The 27,148-nt window shown below is 61.8% G+C and overlaps 1 protein-coding gene, 1 long non-coding RNA gene and 1 pseudogene across 16 annotated transcripts in view; 1 reads left to right on the top strand and 2 right to left on the bottom strand.

The window, feature by feature from the left end:
- Window positions 1-17,823, bottom strand: part of SH3BP2 (SH3 domain binding protein 2) — a 35,337-nt gene extending 17,514 nt beyond the window's left edge. For 4 of the 11 annotated variants that reach the window (XM_086404631.1, XM_086404641.1, XM_086404633.1 and 1 more), the window contains exon 1: window positions 17,728-17,823. Coding sequence is in view for 6 of the 11 variants with exons in the window: in XM_086404626.1 (XP_086260752.1) it covers window positions 5,699-5,916 (218 nt within the window). In the remaining 5 variants the exon portion in view is untranslated. Of the gene's footprint in view, window positions 1-5,698; window positions 5,932-11,424; window positions 11,572-15,618; window positions 15,748-17,727 lie in introns of those variants that run through there. The other 7 variants (XM_086404626.1, XM_086404637.1, XM_086404627.1 and 4 more) reach the window with 4 other exon arrangements.
- Window positions 14,383-24,690, top strand: LOC147370173 (uncharacterized). Of its 4 annotated transcripts, XR_015165108.1 has the most exons (5): window positions 14,384-14,748; window positions 17,282-17,433; window positions 18,398-18,589; window positions 23,296-23,511; window positions 23,811-24,690. It is a non-coding gene; the product is annotated as an uncharacterized LOC147370173 (long non-coding RNA). The 4 variants fall into 4 exon arrangements; XR_015165109.1 differs by lacking the exon at window positions 23,296-23,511 and having other exon boundaries at window positions 14,383-14,748; XR_015165110.1 differs by lacking the exon at window positions 18,398-18,589 and having other exon boundaries at window positions 14,426-14,748.
- A 1,294-nt stretch (window positions 24,691-25,984) lies between these two features.
- Window positions 25,985-26,655, bottom strand: LOC147370172 (small ribosomal subunit protein uS9 pseudogene; annotated as a pseudogene). Its single transcript, XR_015165112.1, has one exon. The product of XR_015165112.1 is annotated as a small ribosomal subunit protein uS9 pseudogene (transcript).
- Window positions 26,656-27,148: the final 493 nt, after the last annotated feature.

The following is a 27,148-nucleotide window of genomic DNA, read 5'->3' as shown; positions in this document are numbered from 1 at the left end:
GGGCAGCCCCGGGTAGCCAGCACTTCCTGTGAGGCCCAGTGCTGACTGGCCTGCTGACTTTCAGCCGTGCCCATCGTGGCCAGAGACTACACTCGCCAGGCCCCAGGATGAGGCCGGCTGTGACCACCCCCCTGCCTCAGGGAGAAAGCCCCTTGCCAGGGTCCCGCCCCCACCCCACAGCCACCTCTGCAGACTGGGCTTCTTCCCAGCTAATCACGGGAGCCCCAGATTCCAGGGCGTCAAGCCCAGCTTCCCTGGCCCCAAAGACAGCCGAACACGAGGTTACGACCTCCCCGGGGCGCCCCACAGGCCAGAATACAGAATCTGCCATGCGGCTCCGCCTCCGGAGGCCACTGTGACACAGGGGCCCGCGCCTCTCGCACCAGGAGACCTTCACGTGTCGAGGTGGCTGCCTCTCTGTCCTTTGACCCCAAGGGACGAAGGACGGATGGGATGCCAGCCTTCCCTCCTGTCCCCCAGGCCTCTCTGCCCCTCCCGCGCCCACGCCAGGCACAGCCTCTGTGACACAGCTGGGCTCACACACCCCCACGGGGCGCACTCGCGGCTCCCCAGCAAACACCTGGCTTGCTAGAAAGCACTTCCACCCCGAGTGGCCAAGCGTGCTCCATCACTGCCTGGTCCCCGCCCAGGTCCCACTCACAATGCAGCCCACCCACCCCTCCCAGGCCTGCTCTGCCCGTCCAAGCTGGGCTCCCTCCTCCACCCAGGAAGCTGGGAGCGGGGAGTCCAGCCCAAGTTGCTGGGCACTGAGCCCTGTGCCCACTGCCTCCCCTCCCCTGAGCTCCAGTCTCAAGGTCCGCCCCCCGCCCCAACTCCCAGCACCAGCTGGGGGACGAAGCACTTTGGGGCCATGCGGCTGCAGGGTCTGAGGGTGCCAGCAGTTCCTCAGACGCTGCACAGGCTTGTTCTGTCCTGCCCAGCAGCTGTCCCAGGGCGAGCACCCACAGCCGACCTGCCGGCACCTGGTCACGCACACATCTGGGTGTCCGGCTCGGGCCTCAGACACACACCCCGCCCCACCCCGCCGTCTCCTGGATGGGGAACTTGGTTTTGTGCATCCTCACTCTCCTCAGGGGGCACCCTGGCCTCCCCCGCCAGCATCAGCCTCCGTGCCTGCCGGGGGCCGTGGGCAGACGGCACCTACGGCAGACAGCTGACTACAGCCCACAGGCAGGGGGTGGCAGGGAGGTTAAGGGGGGCCTCCTCCTGTCCACCCTCGCAGCATGCCCAGAGTGGGGAGGGGGCCCCAGCCAGCCTCTGTCCTGTGCAGGCAGAGGTGGGAGCAGACAGAGGACCACCCCTGCGGGAGCCGCGGAGTCTCCATGGAGGTCAGACCACGCTGGTCCCTTTCCCACCCAATTCCCTCGCGGAGGCTGAGGCCAGGATTCCCGAGGCCCCCACTCCAGGCCTCCTGGCTTCTCCCAGTGACCTCCCATCTCTCCCCACTCCAGGCCTCCCAGTTTCTACCAGTTTCTCCCAGTGACGTCCCATCTCCCCAGGCAGCAATTCATCCTTGCAGCAAATAACGCTGCTTTCATTTGGTGGCTCAGCTGGTGAAGAATCCGCGTGCAATGTGGGAGACCTGAGTTCAACCCCTGGGTTGGGAAGATCCCCTGGAGAAGGGAACGGCTACCAACTCCAGTATTCTGGCCTGGAGAATTCCGTGGACTGTATGGTCCATGGGGTCGCAAAGAGTCAGACACAACTAAGCGACTTTCCCTTCATTTCACTTCATGTTCCTGAAACAGGGCGTTCATGGCCCCTCCTCCTATAGTGGGAACCGCCCCCTCTGCCCCACTAGACTGGGAATAACCATCATCCAAGCAGTAAGATGGGTGGGGCTGGGGTCCCAACTCTGGGAAGCTCTGGTTTCCACCCCACCTTCCCCAAGTTGCAGCTCTTCCCCTAGCCTCCCAGGGCGGCTGCCTCTAAATTCCAGGCTTGGGGACCACCCACTGAGCCAGACACTTACCAGGGTGGGTGGGACTAGCCAGCTGCTGGGCAGGGGCCCGGCGTCAGCCTGCGAGAGAGCCTTCTGGGCTCCAGGGTCCTCGGCCTGCTCTGGAGCGAGGCACAGGCCGGCACAGCACCGCCCCTGCCGCAGGCCTTGAAGCCTGTCCCGCCCTGGTGGTCAAAGCCCACTCACCCGTGCTGACCACGGGGACGCGGGGCTTCACAGAGCAGGGCGCTGGCAGAGCTGGCGGCCAGGGAACAGAGGTGTGGGGACTGGAACCACAGCCCTGGCAACCCCAGTCTCCCAGGGCCCCTGTGCCCAGCCCGGTGCCCACCTGCCGCCTGTGTGCCAAGGAGAGCCTGCAGGCTCAGGGAGGGCCCTGTGCCCAGGGTAGGGTGACTGGCACCTCCACTGGTGAAAACCTCAAGCTCTCAAAATAAGACACTTTGCATCAGTCCCTGCGAAGGGCTCGGGGCCACCCACAGCCAGCCTAGGGCCCACCTACTTGGTCCCCACCCTCCAGGACCACGGCCCCCGAGTCCTTCCCCTCCTCTCTGAGCCCATTCTTCTCTCCGCCTGGCACTGTAACCTGCCTTCTGGTGCGGGGATGCAAGGAGTCCCGGGAACTCGGGCCAGGGTGCCATCCAGCTGGGCAGAGGGAGTGGGTGGCGTAGGGGCAGGGTCCTGCCCAGGGTCACCCCATGTCATGGGCTGAATGGGGGCCTCCAGAGATATATGTCCAAGTCCTAGTCCCTGGGAACTGTGATTGACCTTAATTGGGGAAGGATCTTCGCATACGTGACTGAGAACCTCACCCTGGTTTAGCCAGATGGGCCGTAAATGAAACAGCAAGCATCCTTGTAACAGACAAAAGAGGAAGAACTCGAGGAAGAAGTCAGGTTTGTGTCATCAGAGGCAGAGAGTGAAAAGAGAGGGAATTGGAGGAAGGCGGCCAAAAGGTACAAACTTCCGGTCATAAGATTAATAAATCCTAGGGAAGCGATGGACGACATGGTGACCCGCAGACACTGCTGTGTGATACACAGGGAAGCTGGAAAGAGAATACATCCTGCGAGTTCTCATCACAAGAACACAATTTTTTCTTCTTTTGCTTTTCATTGTATCGGTATAAGAAGACAGATGCTGGCTGGATCTATTGTGGCAATCCTCTCACAATATACGCAAGTCAACCATCATGCTGTGCCTCCGATCCAAAAATAAAGGGAGAGAGAGAGAAGACAGAGGAGAAGGGGCAGGCAGAGGCAGAGTGTCCATAAACCAAGGAAGCCCAGGCCCGTAGGCAGCCCCCCGGGAAGCTGGAGGACAGAGAAGGAAGGGAGGATTCGCCCCTCGAGGGAGCAGGGTGCGGCTGACACCTTGACTTTGGAGTCTGGCCTCCAGGACCCTGAGAACACATTTCTGTGTTTCTCAGGCCCCAGCCTGCAGCGCTTGTTAGGGCGGCCATGAGAAATTATTTCACACGGGGACAAGCCCGTATCCTTCCCTGGATGAAGTAAGTAACAGTCAGTTAGAAGCCCGGGGCATGCCCTGCAGGGTGAGGCTGGCTCTGTGAGGGCCCCCTGGGCATGAGGCCGGACGGGGTACATCTGAGCGGCCTCCCTGGACGTCCACGGCCTCCTGTGGGCCTGGCTCACCACCTCCCACGCCCGCCGTGCACCGGCTCAGAGGCCAGGCCCAGCCCACACTCCCCAGACCTGTGGGGCCCACCTCCCGGCCCGCCCCTCCTTGGCTCTGTCCAGCCATCTCCCCCGCGGAGCAGAGGTCAGGCTGGCCCCTGGCTGAGTGTGCGGGGTCTGGCCCCTGCTCGCTGCCCTGGGCCCTCAGCTGTGGGCCTGTCACGAGGACCATCACGCTCCGTTCTCAGACTGCGATCTGCTCTGCTGAAAACTATTTCCTCTCCCAAAGGCCCCCGCACCTTTGTGAGAAGGACGTTCTAGAACGTCAGCCCCTTCTCTGCAGTCTCCAAGTCAGTGGCCCAGCCTTGCGTATCAGGGTGTCACATATGTAGCCCCAGCGTTCCCCACAGGCCTGGGTCCCCCTCCATGCCCCACCAAAGGGACCGAGAGACCGAAGGACGCGTGGTCAGGTGGGCTCACTGTTGCGTGTACGCATGCGGCCACACCCCCACGTGGTTATACCAGTGCACTCCTGGGCTGTCCCCCAGAGCCAGAGTGAGGGACTAAGCTGACCCCCAGTGAGAACTGAGGCCCAGTGGCTGCCGCAAAGCCCCATGGCCCCAGGACCTCTGCCTGGTGAGTGAGCCGTTGGCCAGCACTGGGTGAGCCCTGGGGTCTGCTCACTGCAAAACAGAGACCAGGCCAGCACCCCCCAGAAGGCCATACGTGCCGGGGTCTAGGAGGCCCCCCGGGGCTTGTTAGGGCTGCCCAGGGTGGGGTCGCAAGGCAGTCCAGCTGCTGCTGTGGGCGGGGACAGAGGGAATTGGGGAAGTGCAGAAAGGCTGGCACGCACAGCTGCCCACACAGAGCCGGGGCTTCCGAGGGCGGTGGCCAAACGGGGGCAGGAGTGTGGGTTCGGGACCCTCGCCTCGAGCTCTGTCCCCACAGACAACTCAAGGGAGCCCACGTGCCCCTGTGTGCCCCCCACCCCACAGCCAGCCGGGGCTGCCTCTCCAGGCCTGGCCTCTGCCTCTAGCAAATATTCCCAGAACAGACAGCATCTCCCAAGGGCCAGGGTCAAGGGCTGGGTGAGCCTATGGGGGCAGAGCTGGGGGCCCCCAAAGAGAGCCGGGACCCCTCAGAAAAGAGCAAGGGCCGCCCACAGGCCCTGCATCGGGTGCAGGGCACCCTCATCGGAGCCCTGGAGAGGGCAGGGCTCCCCAGGAAGAAGCACGTGGACGGGTGGGGGACGGCTGGGCAGGGGTGCCAGGCCCAGGGCCCCCGACTTCTGGACCAAGTCCGCACAATAGGCTGTCATGGGGGGCCGGGGGCTGGGGGAAGCGCGGCTTGGCATCGTCACTCTCTCGTCTCAAACCACACGCCAGCAGAGGCGTTCCAGGATTCACACTTCAGTTCATCATGACACTGACAAGTTTCCAGTTTTTAATTGCTTGATAAAAAAAACTCTCCAAAGTGCTGACGTGTGGCCGGGTCCACCCCCACGTTCCTGGCCCATCGCCCACAGATGTTCACTGCTGTGCACACAGCCGGCGCGGGCACCCCAGCCCCCCGCCCCCACCCCCGCCAGGGCAGGGCCACTCCACCACAGGACCCTGGGAGGCAGGACAGCGCTGGTGACGCACACGCTTCCCTGGGGACAGGCCAGGCTCCACCCTAACCTCGAGGCCCGCCCTCGGCCTGCTTCCTCGTGAGAACAGCAGGCTGTCGCCGCCTGCGAGAGGCTGTCCTGAGGATCACCGGGCATGGCTGGGGGACCGGGGGCTCCAGGGGTTCTGCCGGCCACCCCGTTGTCACGGGCACCTCGGGAAAGGAAACCGTCCTCCCGAACCGCCCTGCTCAGAGCCAGACCACGCCCTCCCAGGCTGCCCCTGAGGGTCTGCACCCCCCAGCACTCCCTGCCCACTGCGGCTGGCCCCATTCTGAGCCACGGCCCCGGCGTGGAAACAACACCTTTGTCCAGCGCAGGGCTCGCCCTAGAGCAACGTCTCCCGTCTCCCCAGGCTCCACGCCTTCCTCCGCAGCCCCGAGTCCAGACCCACTGCCCACACACACAGCCCCTACCCACCTACACACGCTCTGCCCACGAGCAGGGCTCCTAGGAGAGGCTCCGTGCCCCCACCAGCTGCGCTGACCGCAGCGTTGCCAGTCTGTCTGTTGACTGTCTGCCTCGCCCTCGACAAAGCTCGGGGTTGAGGGCGGGGAATGTAGACGGCAGTCATTCCGTGCGTCCGTCCCCTGCAGCGTCCCCAGCACAAAAGGGACACCAGGCACTTCTCGCAGCATGAAGAGATCTCACCCACTGGCCGGACACTCCCAACTCCACGTGGGGTCCAACCACGGAGCTCATTTACTGAATTAAACCATTCGCCTCGCCCCAAACATCCCCATTTCTTCATCCCTGGGTGGGGGGCGGGGGTGGATTGTCTGGCTGCAAGGATGGACGCCTAGTGCAGGGGGTCTGCCGCCCACTGAGCAAGGCCTGGACACCCCCAGAGTGACCTCAGCCATGCTCTTGACCGCTCCCAGCCTCACTGGTCCACAAAGCAGGGCCAGCAGTCCTCACGGGCAGAGCAGGTGTGGGGCCTAGACAAGGTACCGCACCCCCCCCCACATGGCCGCAAGTACCCGGTGGGCCGAGCCCCAGGCAGACCAGGCTGCCCAGCACTGCCGCTGACCCTCCAGGTTTGGGGCTGGAACCTTCCGAGCCCCTCTGTCGGGTCACCCAGAAGGGGACAGACCTTCTGCTCTGAGATCAGAGTGAGGCCGACCCCTATTGAATGAGGAACCCATGGACTTCCCCAAGCCCAGTCTACCCCAACGTCTTCCCAGAAACCACGTGCACGCTCCTTGGGTCACTCCTTGGCGCACCAGACAGAGCTCGGTCCTGCCCTCGGCGGAGGGCCTGGTCCCGGTCACCAGCCCCCGGCCTCGAGAGCACAGGCGACCACCAGCCAGACCCTCCTGGGGACACATGCGTAGGTCACAGGCGCCTCCTTTGGGGACACATCCGGACTCACTGGAGCCAAGGCTGGGGGGCGGGTCTCAAAGGCTGGGGGCGCTTTCTTGCCTACAGTCAACCTCTTGTGACAGAGAGCCAAGCCAGTGGGTCACGGCAGGGAGCGGCCTCCGGGAACGCCCCCCCAGCGCCAAGGTGTCAGCCCCCAGGGCCCACTCATTCCCCGCCGCCTGTCTCCGGCTCCCGATGAGGAAGCTGAGGCTGAGTGGGCTGCAGCAGCGGCTGCTGCGCCAGCACCGCCCTCGCGGGCCACCTCATCCACCCCACACTTCCTGCCAAGCCTGGCTCCAAGGGATGTGAGGAGGGCAAGGGGCCCTGGACCTGCTCTCCAGACAGACGGACGGACAGAGCTCCCACAGCCCGGAGCGCAGCTGGAGGAGGCCCCCAGGCTCCGGGCCGAAGGCTGGGGCACACAGCACGGGGGTGCAGGTGCGTGCCAGCCTGTCCTCCTGATTTCAGGGTCTGCTTCTGTTTTGCGCGCCCCTCCAGAGCCCAGGGGAGCCAGTCAGGAGACTGTCTCAGAGCACAAGCCCCACCCTGAGGCCTGCTCGCCACTGCCACTGCTAATGAGGCAGGAGGAGACAGTCAGGGCATTGCCACCTGCGAGCAAACACCACACCCTTCACCCGGGGTCCACGCTGGCCTTGCCCTCCGTCTGGGGTGCCCAACTGCTGGGGAGGTAGCCATCGCTGACTCACATCCCTGTGACAACACTTCCACCCAGACACAGTGACACGTCAGCCAGCATCCACATGCCGCAGTCAAGCAAGGTCACTCGGCAAGTGTCCCAGATAGGAGAGAGCTTGTGCAAAGGGCCTGGGGCTGGGGCGAGAGGAGGCCAGTCCGGTCCAGAACATGCATGAGGGCCACGTGCCCAGCTGAGCGTGGAGAGGGTCTCAGACCTGCCCCAGGGTGAGCACCCAGGCCAGGGCACCACCTCCAGCTTTGCTTCTCTGTGCCGACAACCTGGTGCAAGTCACTTCACTCCTCCCCTAACGGGCTTCCTGATAAGAGCACCTTGAGGACCAAAGGTACCGAAGAACGCTCAGATACCGCACACTGCGCTCCTCCCACACGCCAGCAGAGTCACGCTCAGCATCCTCCCACACGCCAGCAGAGTCACGCTCAACATTCCCCCACACGCCAGCAAAGTCACGCTCAACATTCTCCAGGCCAGCCTTCAGCAATACACGAACCATGAGCTTCCAGATGTTCAAGCTGCTTTTAGAAAAGGCAGAGGAACCAGAGATCAAATTGCCAACATCTGCTGGATCATCAAAAAAGCAAGAGAGTTCCAGAAAATAGAAAGCCTCTGACTGTGTGGATCACAATAAACTGTGGAGAATTCTCGAAGAGATGGGAATACCAGACCACCTGACCTGCCTCTTGAGAAACCTGTATGCAGGTCAGGAAGCAACAGTTAGAACTGGACATGGAACAACAGACTGGTTCCAAATAGGAAAAGGAGTACGTCAAGGCTGTATATTGTCACCCTGCTTATTTAACTTCTATGCAGAGTACATCATGAGAAACGCTGGGCTGGAGGAAGCACAAGCTGGAATCAATATTGCTGTGAGAAATATCAATCACCTCAGATATGCAGATAACACCACCTTTATGGCAGAAAGTGAAGAGGAACTAAAGAGCCTCTTGATGAAAGAGGAGAGTGAAAAAGTTAGCTTAAAGCTCAACATTCAGAAAACTAAAGATCATGGCATCCTGTCCCATCACTTCATGGCAAACAGATGGAGAAACAGTGGAAACAGTGGCAGACTTTATTTTGGAAGTGGAAGTAGAGTCGCTCAGTCGTGTCCAACTCTTTGCGACCCTATAGACTGTAGCCCACCAGGCTCCTCCAACCATGGGATTCTCCAGGCAAGAATACTGGAGTGGGTTGCCATTTCCTTCTCCAGGGGATCTTCCCGACCCAGGGATTCAACCCACGTCTCCCACATTGCAGGCAGATGTTTTAACCTCTGAGCCACCAGGGAAGCCCAGACTTTATTTTGGGGAGCTCCAAAATCACTGCAGATGGTGATTGCAGCCATGAAATTAAAAGAGACTTACTCCTTGGAAGAAAAGTTATGACCAACCTAAACAGCAAGTTAAAAAGCAGAGACATTACTTTGCCAGCAAAGGTCCGTCTAGTCAAGGCTATGATTTTTCCAGTAGTCATGTATGATGTCAGAGTTGGACTGTAAAGAAGGCTGAACGCCAAAGAATTGATGCTTTTGAACTGTGGTGTTGGAGAAGACTCTTGAGAGTCCCTTGGACTGCGAGGAGATCCAACCAGTCCATCCTAAAGGAGATCAGTCCTGAATGTCCATTGGAAGGACTGATGTTGAAGTTGAAGCTCCAATACTTTGGCCACCTGATGCGAAGAGCTGACTCATTGGAAAAGACTCTGATGCTGGGAAAGATTGAAGGCAGGAGGAGAAGGGGATGACAGAGGATGAGATGGCTGGATGTCATCACCGACTCAATGGACATGAGTTTGAATAAACTCCGGGAGTTGGTGATGGACAGGGAGGCCTGGTGTGCTGCAGTCCATGGGGTCGCAAAGAGTCGGACATGACTGAGCAACTGAACTGAACTGAGGACCAAGAGAGGCAGGTCTCCCAGGCTCCTCCAGGGCCACCTGGCCCAGTGCTGGGCCCAGAGCCTCGGGGTGGCAGGCACCCCACTCAGCCCAGACCCCAACCCCAGGGCAAGATGGTAACAGAGGACTCAGTGAGGATACAGCGGCCAGGAAGTGTATGCTTGGCGGGGGCCAAGGAGAGAGATGGGCCCCACTGGTCCTTGCAGGAGCCAGGGCCGGAGGCTTCAGATCGGCCATAAAACAGGCTCGTCGCAGGGACACTTGCTGTCGGCCAGGCCAGGGCAGTGCACGAGCCCTCCATGCTGGGAACCACCTGCTGGGGCATCCCACAGTAGACCAAGGGGGACACTGGCCTTGACCCCGGTAGCATCCGTTGCTTCTCTCATCTTTTTAGGCTCTTTCGCACCTTGGTAGGCTCCCTAGGGCCACAGGACCCACACGGCTCCTGGGTACCTCGCAGCATTGCCACAGGTCAGGGAGTCAGGGTCCAGGGGCGTGCGGTGTGGCCCTCATCTCGGCTCCTCCTCGAGCTCCTCTTGGGGGGGTATTCCCTGGACCAGTCACCCACCCAGGAACCTGGCTCACCATCCGTCCAGCAAGGTTTTGGCTTTCCACCCACCCTGCCACAGGCCGGAACCATCAAGGCCAAGTCCATACCACAGGGCCCTTCCCGTCTCCTTCTCACTTCAGCACAGCTTTAACCCATTTCTTTGTATCCTGTTATCCCTAATGCTAATATTTTTCATACTTTTTTTTTTCCGTTCTTTGATGTTGTCGGTTAACCCTCACTCTCTTGAGAGTGTCTTATTTTGTTGCCTCGCTTCCTTCTTGGGGTCCACCTCGTATTGCTCGGCCAATTTTTAGGTTGGGCCTTCTCGCTGGCTTCTTCCCGGGGTCCCTCACAGGCTGGGAGAGGGGAGCAGCCCACGATGGGGCAGGCGACAGCCACTGCCAGGCTGGGGCAGAGACCAAGGCAGAGAGACAGCCAACATGTCCCGAAGGGAGGGAGCCAGAGAGGGAAGGGGGAGGCTCAAGAGAGAAGGAGGAGCCGACCAGGACCCCAGGGTGGAGGCTGGGGAACCGAGGGCTGGGCAAGGGGCTGATGACTCACCGCTGGCCTCCCTCCTCACCCCTCGGCCTGGGCCGGCAGTGGGCCTGGGGGCCGGCTGGTTCCCAGGAGCGCTGACACTGCCCCATTGTTCAGAGGCCCAGCGCGGGGAGGGTCTGGCCAGGAGCCCGGGTTGGCGGGAAAAGTGCCCAGTCCCAGCCCCTCCCTCTCCAGCAGCCTTGACAGACAGGACAGGAGGGGGCAGGGGCGAGGGGGGGGGGTCTCCCTCCTGCACATTGTCCCTCCCCAAGCCAGGGGTCCTGCGGGATCCTGGATGCCAGCCCCTCACCGTGAGCGCGGTCCCAGCCACAGCCGGCAGGCAAGTCTCGGCTTCAAGGCCCTTGCCCCGGGGGTGCTCCAGCAGGACAGCCTGCCCTGACCGCCGCCCGCTGTCCCCACCCTGCCGTCAGGTCACCCCAGGACACCCCGACGGCCCAGTCAGGCCAGGGAGCGGCGCCCTCAGGGGACCTCAGGGCTGGAGGAGCGGGCCTCTGCTCCCTGGGGACGCCAGACCCTGCCCTGCCTCGCGGGGTGGGCAGCTCCAGGCAAGGCCCCCAGCCACCACAGCCTCGGGCAACGTGGCCTGAGCTCTCTGTCCAGCCCCGTCCCCCGACCCCCACCGCGGGTGCAGCAGCCCTGGAGAGCCTCCTCAGACCCCCACAGGCCAAGTGCCCATCCAGCCCTGTCGTCTGCCTGCAGGGCCACCACGCACGAGGCAAACGCTCTCCTCCAGCCTCCGCCCAACCGAGGCTCCCAGAGGCGAGGTGGTTCCTGAAGGTCAGCAGAGCTCCCGAGGGCCGGCCTCGAACCTCCCCCTGGCTGGGGACCTGCCACCGCCTGGGGCAGCCTGTCCTGGGTGCCGGAGGGGCATGGCTCCGTGGTGCCACAGGGACACCCTCTCCCTCCCTGGGGAGACGGCCGTGGGGGTCACTCCTCTGTGGCCAGAAAAGCCAGAAGAGAGGACTGGGCGGCGGGGGCGGGGCGCTCCCTGGGTGGGGGCATGCTGCCCCAGGCCTAGGCCCACCACGTCCGCCTCCCCTGGCCCCAGGGTGCGGGTCACCGACTCACCCGGGTCCACTGGACATCCACCCCCACAGCACACCGAGCTCTCCTGTATGTCCTGCTTGCACCCAGGCCTCCTTACGGCTGCTGCCGCAGTCGGGGTACTTGTGCGTGCGTGGGAGGGCGGTCTCAAGACCCAGAGTGAGCTCTGCAAACACAGAGCGGCCCTGGGCCTGGCTCCTCCTGCCTGTGTCTTCCTGCTCCCACCCACAAAGGCCCTACCTCAGGTGCCCCAGTGGTACCTCCTATGTGGTTCTCAGGGACTGCCCACTGCGAGGACGGTGCCTGCGCTCTCCCCACACGCAGCCCCGAGCCCAGCCCCGGGGAGGGGCCCCAGGGGTCCTTCAGGCAGCGGATAAATCAGTGTGGAGACCGCCAGTGTGCGGTGTCCCACCTGCTTCCCAAGGCCTTGGCCTGGAACAGCTGCCCGTGGGTGCCTGGCTGCTTGGGGAACCTCGGGCCTGGGGCAGGGCCTGCTAGGGTGGCAGGGTGAGCGGGTATCTCTTTCTCAATCCTCTTCCTTCCCCAGAGCAGGCCCAGCCACTGCTGACCACAGCGCTTCACCCTTCTGCTCACATTCTCAAGACGACAGACTGCTGGTCTTGGAGAGCTCACGTCCCTGCTGGCAAAACTCCCCAGGCCCGTGCCAGGAACCCCAGGACGGCCGGGGAGCTCGGAGGGGGGAGCGGGGGACTCCGTCCCTTGTTCCAATTTTAAACAAGTGGACACCAGCCTCAGTGGAATTGAGGCCCCAGGAGGGCCAGAACCAAGCCTGCAGCCAGCCTGGGGCTCTCCCTCACCCTGCCCTCAGCTCGGGGATGCCTCCTCTGCAGCTGCAGCTCAGGGTCTGGAGCCAGATGAGATGGGGTCCTGGGTCTCCCGCCCCCGTCCCCGAGCAGCTCTCCTGTGAGGCCAGGAGCCAGCCGCCCACTGGGGGTGCCCCAGTCCTGGTGCACGCCAGGCAGCAAAGTGTCGGGCCGGGGTCCCCCAGAGTACAGGGGAGATTCTAGAGAGGTCAGGAGGTAGGGGGTTGGGGTAAGGGGCCATGGGGTGCAGTGCATCACCCACAAGCCCCCGAGACAGGGCGGGGTACATGGTGGTGACCCCCCACTGCAGGCTGAGGCTCTCCCCGCAGGCACCCTGGGCTCCGAGAACAGCTGGGTGGGCCAGCAGGGAGGCCATGGGGGCTGGCCACGGTCCGCGGGGGCCCTGGGCCCCTCTACTGCATCCAGCTCACAGCATGGATCCCGCCCAGCCTCCAACGGCCACCCTACACTCCCATTAGCTTCGAGCCTCTCATCCTGTGCGGAGGAGCTGGGGCACGGCCACTCCATCTCTTCCGGTTGGGGTCAAACCCGCCAGGGAATCCCAGACCTGCCGGCCGGGGCCCCTCCCTGAGCCCGGCGGCTGCCTCGCCATCAGGGGGCCTAGCGGCTCAGCGCCAGCTGCTTGCACCCCTGGGAAAAAGGTCTTCCTTTTCTGACCTCAAACAGGAAGAGAGGAAGCAGCTGGAGTGAGGGAGGAGGGGGCAGGGTGTCTCCTGGTTCGCCTCCCTCCCCTGCACCTGTCCACGCAGGGCTCCCGGTCCGGTGATCTGGATCCTTCTCCACCACTCTCCTACAGGGCCCCGTCTGGCGGGGCTGGCTCTTTGGGACACAAAGACCAGGTCCCCCTGTGGCTGGTGGCTCAGGGGAGCTCGGCCTGACTCCAACCCTGGCCCCAGTGTACGTCTCCAGGGAGGAACAGCCACAGAAAAAAGAACGCCTTCCACTTAGGGCAGGGGGCCCCGATCCCTCACCTCAATCTCCCACTGTGAACCCCTGTGGGGGCCCCTACATCCAGGCGGCTGGAGTGGTGACAGCGGAGGGCACAGGAGCTGGAGCCCAGAGCCGGGGGCTGTGGTGGAAACACAGAGGGGCCCCAGCAAGACCCCCGCAACGCTGCCCTCTGTGATCCGATCGGGAGCTTCACCGCCCGGCAGCACAGGCCTCTCGGGGTGACAGGGCACCTGTGTCTCTGATGCCCAGTAGGAGCTAAACATGCCCGGGCTGCAGGCCTGCTCTACTGGGGACTTCCCTCCTCTGCGGCAGGCCCACGGGGACATTGCTGGGCACGGGCACTCAGGTGGGGCCCCGTTCTTCACCAGGAACGGACTGAGCAGGAAAAGCAGACAGGGAAACACGGAGAGCAGTGTATGGGCTGTGGGCCTGCACCTAGCTCTGGGAGGTGGGGTGGGGGCCAGGGAGGGTCCCTGAGCACCAGGCAGGACAGACACTTAGGCCTTTTATTAAGCCACTCCTGAGGGAGGCAGCAGTGGGGGAGTCCCAGGCGGGCCGAGCTGCTCCCGGTCCACACCTGGCCCAGGACTGGGTACACAGGGCGCCCAGGATGAATGGGAGGCCCGGGGGGCAGCAACTTTCCGAGGGGGGCCCACCCCTGCCCCAGGGGCAGGACTCGGAGTGGGGTGGCATAGCTTCCCAGCCAGGGCCCTCGGTGGACTGTGGGTGCCGCCCTGGCTCCTAAGGCTTCAGGGTCAAGCCAGGGTCTACCCTGGCATCCCAGGCCCTGAGGTTACCCCCCGACCTCCCGTCACCTTGCTGGGGAGCGGGCAGCCAGCAGTGAGGGAAGGGGGTTAGGCTGGCTCCTCCCCGGCCAGGGGCAGTGGGTAGGGGCCGCGGAGGTCTCTAAAGCCACAGAGGAGCGAGGCTGGATCACAACACGGAGTGGGGGAGACTGGGAGGGGGTGGGAAGGGCCCCCAGATGGAGCTGCAGCGTCTGCACAGGGTCGGGGGTAGGGGGGAGAGGCCCCACCCTGGATCTGGGCTTCGTCTCCCAGTGCAGGCTCCTCTGCAGCGTCTCACTTAAGTTCCCCAAGGACTCCCGGAGTTAGAACTGCTTTCCCTCCCTTTCCCGAGGAAGGAGCTCAAGTCCAGAGAGGCGCTCAGACATGACGAGCACATGCTGCTGCTCCACGCTGGGAACACTGCCCTCCCTCCTCGTCTGCCTCCTGGGAGGAGCCGTGCTGGCTCAGAGAAGCCACCCCAGGGAGGTCTTCCCCGGGACTGGCTCAGCCCCCTGCCGTGGGGGGAGCCCACCCTGGTCCCAGCACTCAGGGCGGTCACCCGTCAGCCTGGAGACTCGGGGCAGGGCCCGCCCTCCATCTGCAGGCTCCAGCAGGCAAGACACACACACCCCACCCGGCGGCCTGGGACAGGCGTGCTTAGCACTGGGCCACCCCGACCCTGGGCTCAGCCAGCACACGATGAACATCTGATTCACACGGAAGCAGAGGGCACTTCTCGGAATCGGAACATGGCCGCGGCGGAAGAGGTATGGACACCACGAGGGTGCCCTGCCAACCCCTCTAGGGCCATCACCTCGGTGACGGGGCCCACACCTTTCTAGGGCAAGGGGCACTGGGTCCCACTGTGGCTAGCCCACAGGGGCCAAGGATCAGTGAGGCCTGGGGCCAGGGGTGAGAGAAGCCCCAGGTCTCAGCGTGGTTCCTGACCTGGGGGGATGGGCAGGGGTCAACCTACAGGTGGCCCCAGAGCCGGAAGCTCAGAATCTCTGCTGTCAGGGAGAAGAGGGCGGTGGGGAGACTCAAGTCCCGTGGGGCCCCCTCCCCACTCTGAGCACTTCATTCCCACGGAGCCTGGAGTTGGCAGGCAGCTCAGGAGCCTGGCCCCCGAGCCCTAGTCCATCCGTGTGGCCCAGAGCTGGGGCCTTCTAGCACAGGAGTCGGGAAGTGTCATTCACGAAGGAGGCGCAGGTCTTCTGGCCGTGCCGGGAGGCAGCCCCATTTCTCCAGGCATCGTCCTGCCTGCCCTCTGGCGCCCAGGCCCAGCATGGGGAGCAAGGTGGCCAGGCAGAGCAGCACTCCTGGGCCTGCCTGTCTGAAGCTAGAGTCCAGAACGCTCCCCACCCCTCAGCCACTGCCTCTGGGGCTTAGGCAGCCCACGTGTGGGGATGACTGGTCAGGACCACTGGAGAGAGTCAGAGGCCTTCTGACGACAGGCCACCTGCCGGTGGGTAGGATTTCAGCGTCCTGACCGCCCCTCTACCTGCCCCCCAGGCCCCTCTGCGTGGTCATGCACCCCCTCATCCATACTCTCACTACATCCGACGCACACCAGCCACTCTGGTCAAACTGGTCTGCCACCCCCTGCACTACCAGCCTCTAGCTCGGTCTGTTCCTACCTTCATGGCTGCCCTCGTGGCTCAGACAGTCCTCCTCCTGACGGCAAATACTTCCTTCACCGGCCACCTGCCACTCACCTCCCTTGGCCAGGCTCCCTGGTACTGCCTAGAGAACTACGTATGTGCATGCCCAGGCCTTACTGAGGTCACCTAACGAGCCAGCCAATGAGAGGAGAGCGGGGCCTGCCAGTCGTTGACCCTCGGAGTCTCCAATAGAGCATCAAGGACGGAAACCAGGAGGACCCACGTGGCTCCCTGATCCTGGCCACTCCTGAGAGACTTGGGCCTTTGCCACGAGACCCAAGCAGCAGGAACCTGGAGCCTGCCCTTTGCCCTCGGCCTCTCCAGGCCCCGCCCCTCCCAAGCAGCCGCTGCCCAGCTATCCCTGCTCTCTAGCCCCAAGGGCTGCGGACAGCATCCGCACTGGCCCACAGTTGCTGGACACCAACCATGTACCACCACCAGCCCCTGGACCTTCACAGCCACCTGTGCGGTGAAAGCGGTTCACTGCCCCACTTTTACAGAAGCCTCCTGGCCAAGACCGCACAGCTGGTAAAGAGTGGCAGCCAGATTGGAAGCCAGGACCCAGCCCCTCTGTGTCTCTCTGTGCACCCCAGGCCTCCCACATGCAGGCCTGCAAGCTTGCAGGTTTCCATGTTGGGGGAGAGACACTGGGGGCTGACTCAGCACCTCACTTTCTTCTGTCCACATGAACAGAAAAGGCCAAGGGAGGTTTGGAGTCACCTACTCTCCTCTCTCCCAAGCTGGCCTCCTTGGTGGGCTCCTCCTTGACTCTGCAGGCCTGAGGGGCTCCCCAAAAAGGGCAGACCCTCTGTCAGTGCCCCTTTTTCCAGATGGCTAACAGGGATCAGTACGAGCCATCTACTCCTCTGTCCTGCCTACTCCTCTGGCCAGGGTGCACCCCAACATGGGGCACAGAGCCAACTAATAGAGTGGAAGGGAGGGGAATTTGACAAAGCTCTCATCCTGGAGCCCCCATGTTGGCCCCCGGCCCAACTGACTGCTGGATACGGTGGGATGAGGGCCAGGAGGTATCGGATCCCAGCCCCCTCCTCGAGTCTCAGGAGCCTTGGCCAGAGAGAGCAGGAGGCCAATCCAGGGTCACACTCATTCACTGCGGGGCTAAACGTAATCCTAGAAACCTACCCTGACTCCAGGATTTGCCCTGCCCCCTTGGCTGTCAGACTGTCCTGAAAAAATTCTACACATGTTATCATCTTCATCACAGCAGATAACATTTCCTGAGCCCCCTCATTAGCAAGATCACATGCCCCTCGTCCATACAGAGCTCTTGTCTGAGGCCAGGGCCATTTAGGAGTGTCTCTTTACTCAGCATGGCCACCTGGCCAGCCGGCACGGACGTCACGGGTGTTGACAGATGGCAAACTGAGGCAGAGAGAGAGGATGTGAGGCACTGGGGCTCCAACAGGATGGCAGAGGGGGTGGGCCCTGGGCCTGCACGCTGCTGCCGGGCTCAGGCCCAGCAACACGCCCAGTGGGAGCCACTGTCAACACTTCACCAGGGGCAGGCGAGGCCCAGAGCAGCAGGAAAGAGCTGGGGAGCAGGGCTGCTGGGAGGGGCCCTCATGTGGAAGGAAGGCTGTCTTGAACCCCCAGCTCTCTGACACTCGCTGTTCCCCAGAATACGAGTCGCAGACACCACCAGAGCCACGGGGCTATCAGTCACTCACACTTCAGTGTGAGTCAGCTCCAGCGGGCAGCTTTTCTCCACCCTTCGCTGCGCGGGCCAAGGGATCGAAAAGTTCGCCAACTCGCCGCCCGGGGCCTTCGGAGGTAGGACCCACCGCGAACCCCTGGAGTCTGGGGAAGCGGGGGCCAGAGGAACGAGGGGGACTCGGAGCAGACGCGACGCCCCGGCCCCGGCTCCTAGGCCTCCAGAGTGCACCCTGCGCACCCCGAACTCGCCCGCTTCCTCGGGCAGCGTGGCGCCGGCCGCCGGGCCTGGCGCGCGCTGGAGCTGACCGGCCCCCACCCGCCCTCTAGCTAGAACCCCGGTCCCGGAGTCTCCAGCCAGCCCGGGAGACGCGATCGCACCCCGCCCGCCTGGGCCCCGCCGCCGTGCCTTACCTGCCGAGGCTCTGCTCCCAGCCCGTGCGCCCTGCGTGCCTGCGGCGGCTCCCGGCTCGGCGGCGAGGCGCTCCCGCCCGCCGGGCGGCTAGCCACGAGCCGGGTCCGGCCAGGAGCTCTGCCCGCCCCTTCTGTCTGGCCCCGCCCCCGAGTGGTGCCCGCCCCTTTGGTCTGGCCCCGCCCCGGCGTCCTGCCCCCGCCCCCTCAGGCTCCTCGCCCGGTCCCTGTCCTCCCGGCCCCGCCCCTTCCGTCTGGCCCCGCCCCAGCTTGTGCCCGCCCCTTTGACCTGGTCCCGCCCCGTCCCCGCGCGCGCACCTGGCCCCGCCCCTCAGGCTATCTGGCCCCGCCCCTTCTGCCTGGCCCCGCTCACAACTCGTGCCCCTTTGATCTGGTCCCGCCCCGTCCCTGTCCTCCCGGCCCCGCCCCTCTACCTGGCCCTACCCTCACCCAGCGTCACCTCCCCAGACTCCAGGCCGGTCGACGGCTCGTCTTCACTCCCCTCCCCGCGATCTCGGCCTCGCCTCCGCTGGCTCTCCGGGCCCACCCCACCGACTCCGTTTGCCGTCTGGAGGTCTCCGAGCGCACTAGCGGGTCTGGGGGTTCGAGGTTGGGTGCAGGGGGGTGGTCAGGACCTCAGAGCCCAGGAAACCCCCATCTTTCCCCACTCCAGGTCTCGAGGCGAGAAGGCTGCGGGGTTGGCTGCGGGTGTGGACGCCATCCCCGCACCTCACACAACAGATGCGCAGTAAATGCACGTGTGTGTCCTGCCCAGGGGCCCCTCATGGCTCCACTGTGGACGGCGCTGCCCCCTCCCCCGAACCCACTGATCCTGATCCTGCAGGAAAAGGGGCGGTCGACTCAGGTCAGGAGGCCAGGGCCCTCGTCATGATTCTCTACCCACCACCCCCCTCACTCACCGGGCAGAAGAGGGCTTGCTGGGAACCGAACCTCTGGAATCTTGCCCTTGTTCCAGAAGAGTCTCAAAGGTCACTTTTCAGCCACTTCCAAGCCGAGACACAGACCTTGTAGCAGGTCTGGACTCCCGGGATCCAGGGGTCTTGTTCCAGGATTGGGAGGCCCAGAAAACAGTAAATGTATTTCAGGTTTTACCTCCTGGGAGGCTCCCAACCAAGGCCCTTCCCCACAACCCTAGGGGTACAGGAGACACAAACCCGGTTTTAGACCAAGATTACCCTGTTTAAGGGGAGAGGGCCTAGGCGAAAGGGGGCTTGTCAGATCTTGTAGAGAAAGGGGTTTTCTGGGAGGAGATGATTTCCTGAGAGGAGCCCCAAGGGGCGGTATAGGGGGTAGAGAGACAGTGAATGTGTTCTTGGGAGAGGGAGCAAGGCCAGCAGGCTTATGGGGACTAGAGCCTTCCCAGGCAGGGCAGGGGTTCGTGGCTCAGACACGATGAGGTGGAGGGGGTGGGGTCCCTGGTCCCAGAGCTTAGGAGACTGTGAGCAGGGGAAAGACGGGGTCTGGCTAGGGGCTAAAGGGACTGGAGGGGAGAACAGAAGGCCAGCCCTCAGAGGCTGAACCCTGTCCACGGGAGAGGCCCGCGCCTGCCCCTCTGTGCTGTGCTGGGCACCAAGGGCCAGCGTCCAGCAGGGCAGCCATGGCAGGGGCTGGGCCAGATACTCCGAACCAGGCAGGGCGGGGGACAGCCAGGCACTGGATGTGGTCATGCTGAGGCCGAGGTCCCTCGGAGCCCAGAGGAGGCATACCCAGGCTGTGGGGGTGCGCAGAGCTGGCAGCTGGACAGAACGTGGGCCCTGTCAGTGTCCACTTGTCCCAGAGCAGCGAACGGGTTCCGGGCCCCAGGAAGACCAACCTTGGCTGCAGAGCATGCTCGGAGTCAGAGGAGATAACTGAGTGGGGGGAAGTGGGAAAGGCCGGAACCAAGGGGCTGTGCCCACTGGGGAGAGACCAGGACCGAGGGGGAGGACTAGAGAAGGACGCACCCCCAAGAGGAGCAGCTGGAGGCAGGGGGGATCCAGTCAGCGGGGCCTCAGTGTCTTCTGTGAGACCAGGAGGGGCCCGTCTGCTGGAGAGGCGGCCAGGGAGTTCTGGTGGAAGATGGGAGCGAGCAGAGCTTCCCACACCCCAGCCTTTCAGGCCCCAGGGTTGACAGACACTCACTCAGCCTGGCCCAGCCTCAGGGCTGGACTTGGGCCCCAAAGACCCTGCTTACCTGTCCCTCCCAGCCCACAGAGGCTATCGTGGAAGTGGCCGGGTTCACCTGGAGCAGTCCCTCCTGGAACAGGGCTTTCGGTGGAAGAGGCTGGGGAGTCCCTGACAGAGTGCTCACTGCCTCGAGGCTGGACTCATGTGCTCCCTGGTGCCTGGTCCAGCAGACCCTGCGCAGGGGACCCTGGGTGCCTGAGATGCTGCTGGGAATTCCGCAGCCTGTGGCCCATAGGAGGGAAGAGAGACACACGCGAGCAGACTCCGCCGTGCCGCCGTGTCCCAGGGTGGGTGGCCAGGGAGGGGTAGTGGAGTGAAGCCGGACGTCAGTGCCTCCAGCCAGAGCCTGGTCACAGCGCAGGGCAGGCGGGGGCTGGCTTCAGATGCCAAGCTCCAGGCAGACAGGGCAGACCAGGACGAAGAGGCCTCGCTGTCAGCGTCACTGCAGACAGTGCGGCGGACCAGGTGCCCCAGAGGGTTAGCACCCAGCGATGCAAGTCCATCTCCAAATGGGAATGCGAGTCTGGCCGCCTCCTGGAGAGAACCCGACAAGTCACATTGCGTGGTTCTTGCACACAGGTGGCACTTGAACCAGATTCTTGGGACAACAGCCCAAGAGCTGGACCTGCCGCCTGCCACACCCACCACTAGGGCCGTGCCAGAGCCCAGCACATTCAGAGGCAGCTGGGGGTGGGGAGACAGGACCCTACTAAGACCCTGACGGGAAGGGCACGGACTGTTGCCAGTCTAGGGCTCACTGCCTCCCCAAAAGCCCCTGGTTGTACGTAGCACGTGGTGAGCCCTGACCAGGCCCAGCGTCACCTCTGGCCTCTCTGCCGACTGTACACTCAGGCTCACGGCGCACCCACCGGCTCTCCCTGGTGCCTCTAAACGTCACAGGCTTAACAGATCCATAAGCACCTCATTTCCCCAGCTTCTCCTTCTCAGTGACCACTGAGCCATCCTGGCCAGCCGTCTGTCTGGCAGTCCTGGCGGCTCTATCTGCAAAGTGCGCCCCGAATGCTGCCCCTTGCCCTCCCCTCACCTCCCCAGCCCCTGCCTGGCAGTATCTGCGGTCACACCAGCAGCGGGTAAACCCATGTCCGCTGATGTCACCTCTCCGTGCTGGGCCCGAGCCCTCCCCAGGGGCACACGCCCACACAGTTCTGCCCTTCCCTCGCTGTTGCCCACGCGAGGCATGGCCCGCCTCGGGGCCTCCGGGCTTCCTGCCCCAGACTCCTGTGTTTCTCTATCATGCCGTTCGACACCCCTCGCTTCTGTAAGGGTGTCCACCACCTCCCGGCCCCTCCTCCCCACCCCACTTTGTACCCACGCATCTTTGTACTTGTTGTGGCTGCGTCCCCAGGGCACTGGTACCTTCTGGGCACGGAATAGATGCTCGCTAACAGGCTGGTGAATGAACAGACCAAGGTCTCAAGGGGCAGCCCCAAGGAAATGGCAGGTTTAGGCAGAGCTGCTCAGCTGGCCCCCGTGTCCAGAGGCCCCTGGAAGCTTCAGCCTTCTGGCCCATCCTGGCCCCAGGGCCCACACTCAGGGTACTCCCAGCCACTCCTCTCCAGGCTGGCTGTGGGGGGCGGGGGATCTGAACCCCTCAGCGGGCTGCTCCGGGCCAGGGCTGGGGCCGGGGCCAGTCTATGCCGCTGGGCCTCTGTTGGCTCCCTCTGAACCCCAGGCCCAGCCCCGGTGCTCTGTGCCCTGTGCAGGAGGTGGGGTCCTGTGCCTTTGCTGGAACCAAGAGGGGAGCGGCAGAGTGGGCGCCAGGACCAGAGAGGGGGCAGTGGTGGGTGGCTCCCAGGACACCGGCCAGGCTAGAGGTGAGGCGACTCCTCCGGACTCCGAGCAAGAGCTCCTGAGCTGGTCTTGCCTCTGTGCCTCTGCCCCACCCAGCATCACTCCTGAGATCAGCTCAGGCTCCCCACCCCAGGAGGCCTGCCTGCCCGGGCGCCTACTCACCACACTGCACAGAACTCCTGTACTTTCTCACAGCGGCCCTGCATCCCCCTAGACTGGGCTCTCTCGGTCAGTGCTGGGCCCCAGCACAGGGTTCTACTCAGGAGCTGCCCTCGGTGGGTGGGGGCCAGGCTGTGGGCTTCCAGCCGGGTGGCCCACTGTGAGCCCTGAAAGGGCAGGGCCTGCACCGCCTTCCCCACCACCCTGCCCTCCTGCCCAGTGCAGGCCTGGCCTGAGAGTATGGGTCAGCGTCGGCTGCCCATTGGTCAGGGGGGTCCTGAGCGGGCCTGATGACCTGGGAGGGGTCTTCCGGGCAGGGGCACAGCCTGCACACAGCCTGGGGCAGGAGGAAAATGAGTCATGGGCTATGACGCCAGCTCGAGGGCCGGCCAGTGCCCTCTGCCCCGCGGCCTGCTGGGCTGAACCTTGACGGCGGCCCCCATCAGTACCCCCTGCCCGGATCAGCGGCAGCCTCGGCTCTCCGAGAAGTCTGTTTGGGTAAATTTTCTCCCAAACGGGGTCAGGCAGTCCCATTAGCAAGATCTATTTCAGAACACCAGCACTCGGCTCCCGCCTCCGTGGGTGGAGGAGGCCAGCCCACGCAGACACGGGTGTTTCTATTTTTACATCCAAACACGCCTGCCCACAGCCCCCGGTGCCTGATTTGGAACTTGAAAGCGACCTGTTCTATTCTGGGTCTGCTTCCGCCCTCGAGGTGGGGAGGAGGCGGGTGTTTGTACACAGAAGCCTTCTCGCCCCCCTCCTTCCCAAAGCCTTGGGTCCTGGCAGCCCTTGCCCGGCCACCCCCCCCCCCGCCCCCACCCCCCGCAGGGCCACGTGACCTCCAGGAAGGCGCTGGGGTCGGGAAGGGGAAGCCCGCGTGAGGTTTGGGAAGGGGAAGCTGCGGCCCTCAGGATGCAAAGGCCTCACATCACCCCCACCCCACCCCCGGGGCCCCCAGTGACCAGCCCAGGGAGAGGGCTAGCTGGTCCTTCCCCGGCCAGCAGTGGACGCTGGGCTGAGGGGCTAAGATGAGAGGCAGTGAGGTGGCTGCTGTGGATGTGAAGCCCCCTGGACCAGAGGTGGGAAGAGGGAGGGGAAGCTTGGGCGGATCCCCGGAGGGGGCAGGCCTGCCCTGCAGACGAGACGAGGCTGCCTGGGCAGAAGCCAGGGAGGGATTTGCGCACCAGGTTGCCAGAACCTGCACCTGGCTGGGCCTCTCCCCGGGTTCCCGGGGGATGTCCCCAGCCCAGCACCCCGGGGGGGCCACTCTCTCTCCACTTCCACTTGTCCTTCCTCGGGAGTGGACTTTAGCCTCTACCGCCACTCCTGCGGGTCCCCCAAGCTACATTAGGCCACCTGAAGTCCCCTGGGTCACTTCCCTATTAAATGTGCCTCTGTCTGGCCCATCAGCCCGCTGTGTGAAATGCACGCTGACACCACGATGCCCTCCTGTGCTCCCGTCCCCCCCTCCCCTGGGCTGAGCGGGAGCCCCGGGGGAGGAACCCAGACCAGCACCACCACAGTAGCTGAGGATGGCTCCGTCCAGCCTGCTTCTGAGCCCTGCCTGCAGCACCCCGCCTCCGATCGCTGACCTTGGGATGAACAGGGTCCACCCACAGTGAGCTTGTGAGCAGTGCCCAGCCAGGCTGGCCTGGGGTCGGGGGAGGAGGTGCAGCCCAAGGGGGTCCGGGAGGTTTCTGCCCCACCGGGAAGCTGGGATCGGCCTGTGAGGAAAGCGCTGAGGGGAGTGAGGTGGGGCTGCGCTGGCCCAGTTTGGGGGCGCATTCTTGGCCTTTCCAGGGACTCTGTTGTGTGTATGTGGGGGCTCTTGCCAAGCAATCTAGCTGCAGAGCCCGTGTGCCACTCCCATGGAATCACTCAGAAACACATGGCTTGCCTTTTTTTTTTTCTGTTTCCTGTTTCAGAAAATTAAGGGCAAAGTTGTACCTGCTTATCTCAGCTCATTTGTCAAGAGTGCTGGAATGCCTGGCCAATCATTGGAAGGAGAGAGACCCTACTGCACGCCTTATGCCAGCATAAGTTTCAGTGAGACTACAGGCTTGACATGCAAAGGAAAAAAAAACCCAAAACATATTAAAATGAAAATGTAGATGGTTATATACTATGGACATGGTACAGGATTTCTAGGTACAGTACCAAAGGTAAAATAATCAGCTTTTGAGTATATAAAGGCAAGAACCAGTCGATATGGTGACACACCCCAGAAGGTGACTGTCAAAAACATAATAGTGAAAGGAAAACTACAGACTGGGAAGGAAGAGGTGGAAAATGCATGCGTCAACAAGGGTTATTTACAAGGTTCTACCGTTAGTTGAAAACGGACAGAAGTAGCAATTCATAAAAAAAGAACTATATGTGACCAATAAGAACGTATTTAAACATGTTCTGCTTCACTAGAGGTGTTGGAGAAGACTCTTGAGAGTCCCTTGGACTGCAAGGAGATTCAACCAGTCAATCCTAAAGGAAATCAATCCTGAATATTCATTGGAAGGACTGATGCTGAAGCTGAAGTTCCAATACTTTGGCCTCCTGATGGGAAACGCTGACTCCTTAGAAAAGACCCTGATGCTGGGAAAGATTGAAGGTGGGAGAAAGGGACGACAGAGGATGAGATGGCTGGATGGCATCACTGACTCAATGGACATGAGTTTGAGCAAGCTCCGGGAGATGGTGACGGATAGGGAAGCCTGGTGTGCTGCAGTCCATGGGGTCGAAAAGAGTCGGACATGACTTGACTGAACAACAACTTCACTAGTAATTAAATAAATACAAATGGGAAAAGAACCACTTTTTGTTTTTTGAAGATAAAACTCTTTCATACACCTCAATGTCCAACAGCAAGTAAAAGCAGCATTTTTTCCCTACACATTCATGTATTTGATTCTCTGGTGGCTCAGTGGTAAAAAAAATCTGCCTGCCAATGCAGGAGACACAGGTTCGATCCCTGGGTCGGGAAAATCCCCTGGAGAAGGAAATGGCAACCCACTCCAGTATTCTTGCCTGGGAAATTCCAAGGACAGAGGAGCCTGGTGGGCTACAGACCATGGGATCGCAAAAGAGTTGGACACAACTTAGCGTCTAAACAACAACAACGAAAAAGCATTTGTATTCACTCTTTCCAGGGCTGCACAAAAGTGAGTCCACGCTGAGCACAAGCTCACATCCTGCTGATTTGCTGTAAGATAAAATCAGCATGTAACTCCTTTGTGTGGGGTCATTGTTCTTGCTGTTTGAGGCCGCCTGGCTTACGGGTCTCACTCCCCAGCAGGAGATGGAACCTGGGCCCCAAGCAATGGAAGCCTGGGACACTAGCCTCTGGGTCACCAGGGGACTCCCTAGGGTGTGTGTTCTAAGTTGGGTTCTATTCATTATCAGATTTATACTGACATGCATATAATTTAAAGAGCTAGCTTGACAAACCTTCCTACAAAACACAGCGGTCCATCTCCCTCCGTTTTCCGTCACAGCTTCTAATTCACTTTCTGGGTTTCACCTCTGTATCCCCAACCCAGCACTTACGTTAGGACTTCCTGACCTCCAGTGTCATTTTGTTCAGATTGACGGCGCTGGTTGACATCATGATGATGCTGCAGAAACAGTGCTCTTGCCTGAGCCACACAGTGTATCAACATAACTTTTCCTTTCTTGCTCAACTTCTCTTTTCCCCTGGAGTTAATGTCATCTTTTTTTTTGTTTTTGCTAAATTCTCAATACTAATTCAACCCCCAATTCAACCAAATGTCCACGTCTCCCGCAAGACATCTGTGTATCAGGTAGATAAAGTGACAGAATATTTATCACCTTGAAATAGACTCTGCTTCCTCGGCTGGGGCTCAGCCAACCCCAGGACGGCCTCACCAGCACCCCGAGGTCCCCCTCTGCTGTTCTCAGCTGCAGGATCCCCTGTTTCCTGCTTCCCACGCCTCCTCTTTCTTTCTTTCCTCCCTCTGGTGGGGCTCATCAAGTCACTTCCTCAGAAAGGGTTATTTAGTCGCTAAGTCGTGTCTGACTCTTCTGTGATGCCATGGACTCGCCACCAGGCTCCTCTGTCCATGGATTTCCCAGACAAGAATGCTGGAGTGGGTTGTCATTTCCTTCTCCAGGGGATCTTCCTGACTTGAGGATTGAACCCGTGTCTCCTGGTTGGCAGGCAGATTGTTTACTGCTGAGCCACCTGAGAAGCCTGCAGAAAGGGTGCAGGAATGTGAATTGTTGGAGGCCTTGTCATTCTCAAAGTCTCTCTCTTCTCCCTTCACTCTTTTTTTTCCCCCTGAAACCTTAAATCCCACAACATTTTGTATTATAAAGGTGAACCCTGATCCTCATGATGTCTTGTCAGTGGGATTTCTGGTAGCGAGCATAAGCACCAGGAGCCCCAGACTTTTTGGATTAGAAGCAACGGGGATCAGCTACCAGCAGGGTCAGGTCATACTGGATGAGGGTTTGTTGATCTCCTCGGAAGCCTCACGCACACGTTTCTGATAATAGGCTACCGAAGCTTTGGAGATGGACTGGTGGACTGCCTAAATCGGGCTACGTGGCTACCACCCTTCACTGAAACGCGGATGTCCACACCAGCAGACGCCCCAGAAGCGGAAGAGGCTCCAGTAGCTCGTATTGCAGCCTGCATGGTTCCGTCACCTCCAGGCCCAGTCACCTTACCGAGGCTGTGGCCTCGTTTGTGGCCATGGCTGCCTTCTCATGTCCAAAGAAGACTGGCTCTGACTGCAGAGGGCCCCTGGGTGGCATGACTGCAGGTGTGGGCAAGGGCTCCTCACCATGCGGCACCACAACTGGAAAAGCTCCCCTCACTCTGGATGGATATAGAATTCTAGCTGTACAGAATCCGCCAGTCCATCTCCAAAGCCCTCTATTGTCAGGGCTTCCCTGGTGGCTCAGCTGGTAATGAACCGCCTGCAATGCAGCAGGCCCCGTTCAATTCCTGGGTCAGGAAGATCCACTGGAGAAGGGATAGGCTACCCACTCCAGTATTCTTGGGCTTCCCTTGTAGCTCAGCTGGTAAAAAAAAATCCACTTGCAATGTGGAAGACCTGAGTTTGATCCCTGGGTTGGGAAGATCCCCTGGAGGAGGGCATGGCAACCCACTCCAGTGTTCTTGCTGGGAGGAGAATAGGGTTGCAAAGAGTCTGAGCACAGCACACTGAGAGGCTTTACCCCGTCTTCCAGCTGTGGGGAGTCTGGCGGCGTTCTGCCCCTGGCCCCTGGTACGTCACCTGTCCTT

Source organism: Bos grunniens, chromosome 6, assembly GCF_055505025.1.
Source record: "Bos grunniens cultivar Pamir isolate PY7600 chromosome 6, Bosgru_T2T1.0, whole genome shotgun sequence".
In the NCBI taxonomy this organism is placed as follows: Eukaryota; Metazoa; Chordata; class Mammalia; order Artiodactyla; family Bovidae; genus Bos; species Bos grunniens.
Note: the sequence above shows the minus strand (reverse complement) of the source record. Positions and strands in the feature narration are given on the sequence as shown.